This window comes from Papilio polytes, unplaced genomic scaffold, assembly GCF_000836215.1.
Source record: "Papilio polytes unplaced genomic scaffold, Ppol_1.0 DF823923.1, whole genome shotgun sequence".
In the NCBI taxonomy this organism is placed as follows: domain Eukaryota; kingdom Metazoa; phylum Arthropoda; class Insecta; order Lepidoptera; family Papilionidae; genus Papilio; species Papilio polytes.
The window spans coordinates 745,835-758,626 of record NW_013525281.1 but is presented as its reverse complement, the minus strand read 5'-3'; the positions used below and the strand labels follow the sequence as shown (position 1 = coordinate 758,626).

General features: G+C 36.9%; 2 protein-coding genes across 2 annotated transcripts; one reads left to right on the top strand and one right to left on the bottom strand.

Moving 5' to 3' along the window:
• Window positions 1-109: 109 nt before the first annotated feature.
• On the bottom strand, window positions 110-2,016 carry LOC106102445 (acyl-CoA-binding domain-containing protein 6-like). The gene is made up of 2 exons (XM_013281929.1): window positions 1,279-2,016; window positions 110-963 (listed from the first exon to the last, which is right to left on the bottom strand). Exons 1-2 carry the CDS (start codon window positions 1,920-1,922, stop codon window positions 198-200), a joined length of 1,410 nt encoding a protein of 469 aa, XP_013137383.1. The 5' UTR covers window positions 1,923-2,016; the 3' UTR covers window positions 110-197.
• A 322-nt stretch (window positions 2,017-2,338) lies between these two features.
• Window positions 2,339-11,382, top strand: LOC106102490 (3-ketoacyl-CoA thiolase, mitochondrial-like). Its single transcript, XM_013281988.1, has 8 exons — window positions 2,339-2,493; window positions 3,603-3,769; window positions 3,890-4,021; window positions 4,728-4,992; window positions 5,336-5,511; window positions 5,965-6,159; window positions 8,956-9,110; window positions 11,068-11,382. Exons 1-8 carry the CDS (start codon window positions 2,475-2,477, stop codon window positions 11,147-11,149), a joined length of 1,191 nt encoding a protein of 396 aa, XP_013137442.1. The 5' UTR covers window positions 2,339-2,474; the 3' UTR covers window positions 11,150-11,382.
• The last annotated feature ends 1,410 nt before the right edge of the window (window positions 11,383-12,792 follow it).

The following is a 12,792-nucleotide window of genomic DNA, read 5'->3' as shown; positions in this document are numbered from 1 at the left end:
GGTAAGGAGGGTAACAAAGTTATAAATTTTTTCATAGTGTGTTTATGAATATATTTACCATTTTTAAGCATATTTTTATCCACAATATACACCATAATAATAAAAAATATTTCCATAACTAACTTTATTTTGTGTATTACAATTTGTAAATGAAATGTACAATTCTAATTTTATTAAATGCCCATAAAACTAAACTACTATGCACCTTCCAGAATATTCCTTATCTCATCATCTGCGGCTAAATCTAGTGGAGTACTGCCTTCTTCATCTTTAAGTATAGCAGCTCCATACTTTATAAGCAATTTAGTTGAATTTATGTGACCACAAGAAGCAGCATAATGTAAAGCAGTTTGGCCGCTGTCATCTGTAGCGTTTATATCACAGCCACCCTCAATGGCAGCAGTTAGTGCGGAAACTGCATCTCTATCTGCTGCCCAGTGCAATGCAGATAAGCCATCTTCGTCTTTGTTATTTTTAAGCTCTGGATATTGGGTTAACAGTTCTTGTACTCTACCTCCCAGGTCCTCTCTAGCAGCCTCTAAGATGGATAATTCGTTGTGCACTAGTTCCGGTTCTGGGCTGTAACGGAGTGATGAAACAGCCACCCATGCTTCTTTATCACCTTTATTTTCGATATTTCCATTACACCATTCTGGGTCATATTTTTCAACCAATGCAATATATTTCTCTTTGGCCTCATCACTTGGCATGTCTTGTAAAGTTTTCCATGCCTCCCACTTTTTACGTCCCCTCCCATCTAACCAACCTGGCTTTGGAGTGTTACAGTTGCCTTCAGTACTTTGTTTGAATAGACCATACAACTCTAAGAGCTGACCATTGTTTAATTTTGAGGTTATTTTTCTTACATGGTTTGTGGCTTTGTTAAAAGATACATCAAGTGGTGATAAGTCTTCATCGGAGAAGTCAGAGTCAGGATATTCTGGTAGTGCCTCAGCCATGATGAATTAACTGTTTTGGGCTTGAACTGTTAAATTATAGCCTTCTATTGTGTGAAGTTGTTTATTGGTTGCATTGGCAACAGCAGATGTGTTTGAAAACTCTATAAAACCATAACCTTTGCTTATTCCAGTAGATCTATCAAACACTACTCTAGCACTTTGCACTGGACCAAACTGAGCAAAGTATTCTCTTAGTTGACGATGACTAACAGTCCAGGGGAGATTGCCTACGTACAGGCGAGCTGCTCTTGCGGTACTGGCCATGCCCTAAACAGAAATTATTTCAAGTAAATGCAAGGATCTGTCGCCTATCAAGGCCCTGTAGTCTACCCCAGAGCTTTCACTCAGTGAATCTAAATCCAATAGTGAACCTTTCAGTCCCCACTTCTTAAGCAGAGCTTCTATGGACCAATCGGCGCTCCGTTCCTGGTAAGCACACAAAAATCGACCGTCAGTACCGTCAAGTAGGTAAGAAACTGTAGAAAGAACTTCCTCAAATTGTGACGGCTCGTAAAAACAATCTGAAGCTAAGAGCAAATCAACGGGTCTCAAGTTATGAACTTCTGCAAGAAATAGACCCCAAGCGAGACCAAGTAAATGGACGTCTCGGCCCGGTACCAGCCCGTTAGCTTCACAACAGTCCGATAAGTGTAGCAGTGATCGGGGGAGAGCAACACTATCGGTCAAGGTAACGTGGGCGCCGCACTTAGCAGCCAATATACCTGGTAACCCTGTGCCGCAGCCCAGTTCTAGGACTCTTAAACCGCGTAAATGCCGACGCTGCGTCCACAAATACCAAGCTAAAAGCGGTGCTGATGGCCACGTGTAAAACGAGTAGCCTGCCGACAACAACTCCGGGATTACAATTTCCAAATATTCACCTCGTGTATCCCCGTTACTTGCGGATTTCCCACGAAAAACAAATTTCTTCAGTTGACCACTTACAGGGCGACCATCGCTCATTGCATAAGCATATTTTTACAGAAGCAATTTGTAGATAAAATCCGGGAGAAAATAGAGATCAAGTTTTGACAGTTCCAGCACAGATACCATATTTAGTATATTCTTTTCCACAGACCAACAACATGAATTATGAAAAGTTATTTCATTATGTTAAATTGCTTTGTGAACTCTATTTGGTATATTTCCACTTAATTTTATTTATCTTTAATCCTATTATTTATAAACACGAAATATTTTAAACGCCCTTCCAAGTCGAAGGTTAACGAAATATAAAACACATTGTTTTAAGTTTCACAGGACATTTGCTAAACTTCCCTTTCGTACTTTTATCAATAGCTGCATGCAGCAAAGCATTTTTTCTCTAATGTTTACTTACTTCAGGCCACACATCACGTATCACTTAACAATCACCGATCCTAAATTTCAGTTTAGTACCACTTTATAATCTGTGAGGACGTAGTTAATGTTGTATTTCTACGCTCTGCTACGTATCAAAGAAAGTTTTGTTTTAATTTATAAAGTTTTTATTTGTGAATATTGTTAAACAACACAATGTCTGTAGCTGTTAAAGGTTTGATCTTTTTTTTGTTAAAATACTACTTTTTCTTATTACTCAATAAAATTTCTTCTTCGACCTTATCACTCGGGGTCAAACTCCAGTTAATATCGATATTCCTATTTTTTGTTAATTTATTGAATATAAAATAATTCAATAATAATTTAAGTCTTAAAAATCTTTATTTCATGAAATATGTTAAATATTCTAAATCTTAAAATTCAATGTGCAATTAGGGATTAACTTCGATCAAAGTTTTAACTTTGTTTACTTAATTTTTAGTACATGTTGGTACTGACCATAATATAGCCTTATTTGAATAAAAAAAAATACAACAACCGCATAAACGGGAATACGTTAAAATTATTTAAGGTTAATGGTTCTTTATTTAAAAGTTGGACTTTAGTTTTTGCATATAGGTTAAAAAAGTTTTATTTCGATTCTTTTTTTTCATAAAATAACTTGTTGGATTACAAGGTGTGATGTGGCAGTTATTTTGCCACTTTATTATTAGATCCTAAGCAGGGTCTAATTGTATAAACGAACACACGGAAATCCTTGTTTACTTATTTTCTTTCATTCATGTAGCCAACTGGACTTTGAGTCTTGTTACGAACGATGTACATTATGTTTTATCTTTGGACAGAGATTCTGATTATTGATAACAAATAATTTTTACCCCCACGAATTTAGATTGGGGTAGATAGAGACCACATTTGTGCAACAGTTTCACATTATATTTCATTCTAATATTATAAATGCGAAAGTTTAGATAGATGGATGTTTGTAAGAGATTGTAGCCTAAACGGCTGAACGGATTTCAATGAAAATTGGCATAGATGTAGTAGATAATCTGAAAGAACACATAGGCTACTTGCATTTTTTTAATGCCGTTCGGAAGGAGTCACGGGCGAAAGCAAGTTGATTCATAAACATATCTGACTTCAAACTTTTTACACTCTGAGTCGTCAAATGATCAATAAGCATGAGATATTTGCACATAGTGACTAAGTAACCATGCTAGTCATCTTGATAGGCCTAATATTAGTCTTCTTCCCACCACTTTCTCGTAAAGATGGGAGGTGACAATTGAGTTAAAAAAGACAATATCGTTTTGTCCATAGGTATCTTCATAGTAGGCGCTAAGCGCACTGCGTTCGGTACTTTCGGTGGTGTGTTCCGCAATACATCAGCCACAGAGCTGCAGACGGCGGCCACAGCGGCGGCGCTGCGGGAGGCCGGCGTCGCCCCAGACCAGGTCGACAGTGTCGTTATCGGACAAGTCATGTCGGTAAGTCACTACTGAGTTCTACCACCCCTAAGATAAGGGTTACAGAACTAAGCCTCTATGGCTTTAGATTGTTTATTATGGAGACGTTGTAAGGGTTGTATGATATTTGTAATCGTGTAGGCATCGCAAGTGGACGGCATCTATACGCCGCGCCATTCCTCGTTGAAGGCGGGTATCCCGCAAGAGCGTCCAGTGCTTGGCATCAACAGGCTTTGCGGCTCCGGATTCCAGTCCATCGTTAACAGCGCGCAGGTTTGTTCGCCCTTCTATGATTATCAAATCACCAGATATTTTGACTCGTACGACGAAAACATCACTTATTTGACCCTTGAGAGATGTTTATCCTGATACTGGTTTGTTTATTGAAATTGCCAAGCAGAATACTTTTATTTAAAGACGAGCAGTTGCCCGCGACTTCGTCCGCGTGGCATTAGAAAACATACGAACAATATAAATTACAAAAAGCTGCGTATTCCTCGGGAACCGGACATGTCTCGGGGATGAAGCTTATCCCATGTGTACTCCAGACTTTGTTTTATATCTGTGCCAAATTTCAATAAGATATGTGGAACCGTTGCAGATTGTTCATGTAAACATTAAAAAACTAAATTAATGAATCCTACGGGAACCGTAACTATTCCCGATATAAAAAGTAGCCTATGTGTTCTTCCAGACTATGCTCTAATCCTGTGCCGATCCGTGCTGATCCGTTCAGCCGTTTAGGCTACGAACGCTAACAAACATCCATCCATCCATCTAAACTTCGCATTTATAATATTAGTAAGATAATTTTGAGTTAAAATCAGAAGAAATCAATCTGTTAAATATAGCAGTTTTTATAGTTTTCAGAGGTTCACTTCAGTTCTATGTAAATACATATCTTATTGTCTTAGAAGACGTTACGATTTTCTCAATATCTTGTGACTTCCATAGTTATCATCTTCCCTACGTTCTACAGGATATCCTAACCGGTTCAGCTAATATATCATTAGCCGGTGGCGTGGAGAATATGTCCCAAGCTCCATTCGCTGTGCGAGGTATTAGGTTCGGTACCACACTGGGCACGTCACATGCCTTCGAGGACACATTGTGGGCTGGCCTCACTGACAGCTACTGCGGTCTACCAATGGGTATGACTGCGGAGAAGCTGGGTGCACAATTCGGGGTCACCAGGACTGAGGTGGACGAGTTTGCGTTACGCTCTCAACAACGGTGGAAGACTGGTGAGCTCCTTTGCTGGGAATTTTTATCACCGACTAGCTTTTCCCATGCGGCTTCATCTGCATGAAATTATAAAAGCTTTAATTGTTTACATTTATTAAATTCTCAATGCTTCCTTAATGTTGGTAGCTTTATTGTCCCTTTTCCACAAGAAGGTTTTTATCCAATTTATTTTACTCCATAAGTTTAATAAACAGCCTCAAGCACGACTTAAGTGTAGGGCTTTTTATTAAAGCATTATTCAAAAAGATGCTGTGATTGCTGACATCTTAGGCAACAAAGAAGTGTGTGTTTACGCTTTATTATATAGATTTAGGAAACCAAGTAACTAATGTTCTCTTGCAGCGAATGATGCGGGGGTTTTCAAGGCGGAAATCGAACCATTAACACTAACTGTGAAGCGTAAGGAGGTGCGTGTGGAGGTGGACGAGCACCCGCGGCCGCAGACCACACTGGATGGACTCAAGAAGTTGCCCCCCGTCTTCAAGAAGGAAGGTCTTGTGACCGCCGGCACTGCTTCTGTAAGTCATACTGCGAGCAGCCGTAAAAATAACCAAAAGCTAAAAAAAACGGAATTTACAAAATTAATTAAATAAAAAAAACTACAAATCAGTTTTTAGATAAAGCGCTGGTTTTCAGCCTCCCCCTAATTGCTATTACATAGTTCTGTTTACTATACTAAGGGCCTGTCCCACCAAATTGTAAATTATCTGATAACAATCCAAATTGTAAAATATGTGATAGAAATATCGGATTTTGTTCCCTTATCAGTGACGTCATTTTCAATCTATCTGAGCCTTTATCAGCCAATGGTGGGACAGGGCTTTATACTTTCGTGCTATTTTTGTTTCTAGGGTTAAAGTTAAATGTTGTCTATGATTTTTTTTTTAATATTTACAATCTAGCCATCAGATAAAAGTGTGGATTTCTAGTTTATCAAAACAAATTTCGAAGAAATTGTCATCGTATAATAGGGTATAAGCGACGGTGCGGGTGCTCTGGTGCTGGCGAGCGAGGCAGCCGCTAAGAACCTGAAGCCCCTCGCGCGGCTGGTGGGGTGGTCGTACGTGGGCGTGGACCCCAGCATCATGGGCATCGGCCCCGTGCCCGCTATCGAAAACCTCCTCAAAGTTACCAACATGACCCTCAATGATGTCGACCTAGTTGAGGTAAGATCAGTTGGCACATTTTTTTATAGCACATAAGGTAGCAAGCGGCCACCCGAATTCGCCAAAATAGCAAAGCAACCGCTGCCCATAGACAACCGCACTTGCAGATGCGTTGCCTACGACAGAGGAGAAGACGCACATAAAGAGGATATTTCCCCTTCCTATGCATCTCCTCTACCGTCAAATCCACTTCCCGTTCCCGTCCTCTCCATATAAGAAAAGGGTAGTAAATAGAAAGGGACTTAAATTAGGCCTCCGGCACCACACTCATCAGACGTGTTTCGTCTGATGAGAAGCGTCAAATGGCTATTCCGAACACGCCTGTCTTCTGTGTGGTCGTGGTATTACTGGGGGCGTGCCCTGCAGTGCTAACATGTTAAAGCGGGCACTACCACTACTAAACCTACAATACTGTAATAAATGACGTGCCAAGTTTTTTTAAGTAATAGATTTTTTTGTTAATTTACTAATATTTCCTTTAACCATTCCAACTAAGCTGTAAGCTTGTGCTAGGATATGGTTCACGACAATCGAGGCGGGATTCGAACCTTCGACCGCAACATCGGTAGTCCGTAACAAAAACTATTAGAATATGGCGCTTAGTATAATCGTCTTTATGAGATTTAGAAGCGTTATTTTTTGTTGAAAATCTTGTTACTGATCTTAAATTCATGTTTCCAAAGGATTGTAATTTGTAAACAATTAATTAGGCAAAAACTATATAATACAATATAATTTAAATGATTTATTAGATTTGAACAAAGTATTTAATTACAATAAAAACACGGATATTAAAAAAATATATAACAAAAACTTTTAAGAAACATTTAACTTGACAACAAAAAAGAACAATGCCAGTTCCCACATATAAAGTTATTTAAATTAAAAATTGCTTAATTTGTAAAAATATTCACTTAAGTACCTATTTGTTTTATTATCTTTGCAAATAAGTAACAATTAAACTTGTAACTTAATCTAAATTTAATATTCATTTAACTAGTTGAATACTTAACTAGAATGATAACTATTATCTGGCTTTATTACTTTTGAAAAATACCTAATATTTTAAGATCACATTTCACTATCGCCTTGGAACTAACATACCAATAAACCCTACAAATCTAACAAAAATCCATATCCTTTGCCACTTGCGTTTATGTTTTTTTTTATCATTAGGTGGCAAACAACAAGCGGCTACCTAAATCCGCCAAAATGGTGAAGCGACCGACCATAAAAATCCGCAATGGGGATGTTTCCTAATGTTACAAATTCAAATAAAGTTATGTTTAATATTTTAAAGACAGTATTTTAAAACCTATAATAACATTTGGAGACCTTAAATGTTTGTCGCCATTGAAATATAAATTAAAAACGCTGCAATGTTTTTTACCCTCCATTACTCTATCTCAAACACCAATCAGAGCTCGCAATGTCAGTGCATTTTGTAGTTATAATTTTTTTTTAATGATTATAATAATTGAGTTTGCGTGTGTTATATTTATGAGGTATATAGGAGTATATTATGAGGACTCCATTATTAAGTGTTTTTATATTTACGACATATTTTACAAGCAAATTTTTTGATCACTACGACGAAAAAAAAATAGTAAAAGTTATTTGAATAGCTAATTCAATTTACGTCTAGTCACTTTGAATGACTTTGACAGACCGCGACGCGAGGTTTGTTAGCAAAGAAGTGACGTCATGTCATGAGGCGTTTTCACGGTCTTTCGAGAAGTTGTTTTTAGTTAAGTGTTTTTGTAATTAAATGTTGCGTATATGATTTTATTATATTTTTTTCCTTGTTTAGATATGGTTTATCTACATAATAAAAGCAATTCCAAAAATTAGGAAACATCCCCATTGCAGATGCGTTGCCTACCCTTATCCGACAGAGGAGGAAACACACATAAAGAGGACATTTCACCTTCCTATGCATATCCTCCACCGTCAAATCCACTTCCCCTTCCCATCCTCTCCTTATAGGATAAGGGTGGTAAAGAGAAAGGGACTTAAATTAGGCCTCCGGCACCACACTCATCAGACGAAACTCGGAATCGCTTCCATTTGACGGCTGTCTTCTGTGTGGTCGTGGTATTACTGGGGGCGTGCCCTGCACTGCTAAGATGTTAAAGCGGGCACTACCACTGTAAAAATGTACACAGTACTATGTGTAGAGAAATGGAATGTCCTATTTAGTTAGAGTGTATTCCGCAATTTGACAATTAGCGTGTATTTTTGGACCCCAAAAACTGAAGAACTCCATCAACCTACCCTTGTCCCTATATTGTGTTCTCAAAGTATGTGCGTTTTCATACATCTCTATCAGCTGACATATTTGAATTTACACACAATCCATCCAAGTTTTACAAGTAGTAGAGTCCGCTTTAACATCTTCGCACGAACGGGCCGCCTCGCTTGGTGTAACACCAATACCACACAGAAAACAGGCGTGAAGTGGAAGCAATTCCGTGTTTCGCCTGATGAGAGTGGTGCCGGAGGCCTTAGTCCTTTTCCCATTCCACCTTATTCTTAAGAGGAAAGGATGGGAAGGAAAAGTAGATTTGACGGCGGAGGAGAGACATAGGAAGGAGAAATGTCCTCTTTATGTGTGTCTCTTTAACGCACCCGTTATTGCGATGTCTATGGGTAGCGGTCGCTTCGCCTTTTGAGCGGATTCAGGTGGCCGCTGGCTCGTTTGCCACCTTATAATATAAAAATCGTCTCAAATAAAGTGTCCTATGCTTCCTGTATATATTTTTTAAATCTATCTATAACTTATGTATGTGGAATTAGATCAACGAGGCGTTCGTAGCGCAGACACTGTCCTGTGCTAAAGGGCTGAAGTTAGACTTGGAGAAGTTGAACGTGAACGGCGGCGCCACCGCGCTCGGACACCCCCTCGGCGCCTCCGGCTCGCGCATCACTGCCCACCTCGTACACGAACTCAGGTACGCTGATATACTAAACACCAGTGTGGCTTTCATCGTATTAAGCACTAGCTTTCGTACGCGACTCCGTCCGCGTGGAATTAAAAAGAACAAAAGTGAGTAGCCTATGTGTTCTTCATGACTATCCTCTACATCCATACCAAATTTCATCTAAATCCGTTCAGCCGTTTAGGCTACAAACTAACAAACATCCATCCATCCATCCATCCATCCATCCATCTTAACTTTCGCATTTACAATATTAGTATGATTAGTATGATTAATTTTATTCTATACATTCCGTAAAAGTTTCTATTACAAATGTACTAAAAACAATAAAGGCCTTTGCTGGCCAAAATTTCAAATAACCATGGTATTTGCATAGTATCTCTTCTGTCCCTTTATCGCAGTTTTTTTTTTCATTTTGCTTACCCTTAATTTTAATAGCGTGAAAATATAAACCCTATAGCAGGGTTGGCGAACCATTGGCATAAATGCAGCGTGCCATAAATAAGACATATTTTGAGCACGTTGATAATCATAAAACACTTGGAAAATAATATGAAGTAGATACACTATGGAATTGTAAAAATCGCAGTATAAATTATTCGATGGTATGTCCTAAGATCGTATTAAACATTTCTTTAAAAAATGGCACTTCGATGCATAAATGTTTGCAACCCCTGCCCTATAGCGTGTCGTTGGTGTATAGCTTCTTATTAAATTATAAGTAACCAAGCTTGCTTATTTGCTGCTTTTGGCCTGTGGTTTTGTCCCTTCCATATTTTACGTTTTTATTTCAGTTACAAAACATTACATTATTTTACTTCTATCCAATTATTCTGATCTAAAATAGTAAAGTAATCATGACAATATTAATAGTCACTTTATCAATTTCATAACAATATCAAAATAAGTGACGTTAAAAAAGCATTTTCGTTGATAAAATATATTATCAAATCCTCATACTGATATCAATAGAACAAAGTTCAATCTAAGTTCAGCTTGTGGTCTATTTTTGCGAACGGATGAACGTTAAATTGGACACTAATATATATTACCGTTGGGCGAGATATTTATTAGACATTCTTTATAGTATAAACTAGCTGTTCCCGTGCGGCTTCATCCGCATGAAATTAATAACTTTGTTATTGTTTACGTTTGTCAAATGTCAAATCATAAATGACAAACTTGCGGCCTTAATGTTGGTAGCTCGTAGTTTATGGTCCCTTTCTGACATGAAGGTTTTTTTTTTTTCAATTTATTTACGTAATAGTGTGAAAATATGGCCTAAAGCGTGTCGTAAGTGACCTTTTTATGTCAGCCTTAGGCGGTCACCACATCCTTAGCACTGCGAAGGGCATAATTTTGTGATAATATAAATATTTATTTAAATAACCTATACTAATGTTATAAAAAGAAACTATTTGTATTTTGGTATTATTAAAATAACTTAAAAACTACTAAGATTTGAAAAATACTAGCACCATTAAAAAGCTACGTTATCTCTATGTGACATAGGCTATGTTCTTTACTATTTCTTAATTACACGCGGACGAAGTCGCGGGCAACAGCTGGTATTACATTTGTGATATAGCTAGCTGTGCTCGCGAATTAAAAAAACATAGCCTATGTTACTCACTGATAACGTAACTTTTTAATAATGAAAGAATTTTAGAAATCGATCGAGTAGTTTTTGAGTTATTTCAATACATACAAAATACCCTTTTAATATCAGTATAGATGGATTGATGAGGGGAACGTTAAAAATGTTGTCACCGCGTCCTAAGCACTGAGAAGGGCAAATACAAATAATACAAATACAAATATTTTATTGGTAATCGAATTACAAGTCATAATTTTTAAAAAATAAAAAAACTTACAGATATTAAAAATGAATAGGCATAATTTTGAGATAATAAAGACATTTTGCAGTTATAATTTTAATAAATTTTATTATATGATTGTTTTGGTACAGACGTCGTGGACTGAAGCGTGGTATCGGTTCAGCTTGCATCGGCGGAGGACAGGGCATCGCTCTCATGATTGAAACTGTCTAAAAAACACAATTATATACATCGAAAATTGAATATTATTGTTTTGTATAATTATTATCACTAGTTTCTTATATAAATTGTAACAGAACATTTTTATATAGTTTGTTAAGCTAAATGTGTATATTTTTGATGTTACGTTTATATGCTAAAAATTAATGCAATTAAATAACAGAATATTTTTTTGAGGATGTATTTTGTACGAATGTTATCTTGTAAAATATATTTATACTTTTAAATGGTGTTTTATTTCGTTTTTACGTATTTCCTCTTCTTGTGATTATTATGCAGATCACACACGTTAGGTACACGAATGTAGCAGAAACAGATGTTAAAAAACATGCTGTTAAAAGATTATAGACACAATAGTAAAAATTTATTCAAGTTTTAAAATATTTGTATCTTACTTTTTACTAATATGATAAATCCGTAAGTTTATATAAATTTATGTTACGAAGTCTAAGGGTCTGTCCCATCAAATTGTAAATTGTCTGATAACAATCATCACCAGCTCACTATACGTCCCCACCGAGGGGCTCGGAGCCTGCCCTAAATTAGGGTGACTAGGCCATAGTCAACCACGCTGGCCAAGTGCGGGTTGGTTGACTTCACACATATCTTTGAATTTCTTCGCCGATATGTGCAGATTGCATCACGATGTTTTCCTTCACCGTAAGAACGTCGGGTAAATTATGTACATATGAAAATTCGAAAAATCGAAAAATCACATTGGTACATGGCGGGATTCGAACCCAAGACCTGTAGAATACAAGTCAACCTGTAAAATATGTGATAGAAATATCGGATTTTGTTCCCTTATCTGACAGTGACGCCATTTTCAAGCTTTATGAGAATCAGCGAACAGCGTGTGACAGGCCCTAAGTATTTTAATTCCGCTCGGTTAGAATCGCGGGCGACAACTAGTCCCTAAATATAATAGCAAACATGATAACGATATGGAAGATATAAACCGATAAATAGATTACGAGCCTATCGTTAGATCAACATTTATTATTTTAGATTATTGCTACTTCGATAAATAAATATAACAATGATTAGAGATTTAAAAATAATTCCTAAAAATGGTCGCAAAAAAAACTACTTAAAAATAAAAAAAGTCTTTGTATTAGGTTGAAAAAACTTCTGCAGCGTTAAACGGTTCTTTTTATAATTATTAATATAACATCATATAAAAGTAGCTGTTGCTCGGAACTTCGCCCGCGTGAAATTAAAAAAAATAATAAAAAACATAGCTTATGTTACCGATAACGTTGTTTTTTAATTGTGAAAGAATTTTTGAAATTGCCCCAGTAGTTTTTGAGTTATTTCAATAAATACAAACATACAAATCTTTCCTCTTTATAATATTAGTACAGTATAGAAGTATAGACAATAATACTGCAAGAATATATCCACTTCAGTAAACACATAGCAAAATAACCGACGAATTATCATTCATTGTTTACGGCGACGTTCACCTGACGAGTTCACTTTGATTAAATCGTTTTCGTTTTATTGACCGACTTCCCAAAAGAAGGAGGTATTCAATTCGACGGTATATTTTTTTTATTTTTTTTTTTTATGTGTGTTACGGCATAACTCCGCCGCTAGTGGACCGATTTGGATAATTCTTTTTTTATCCGAAAGGT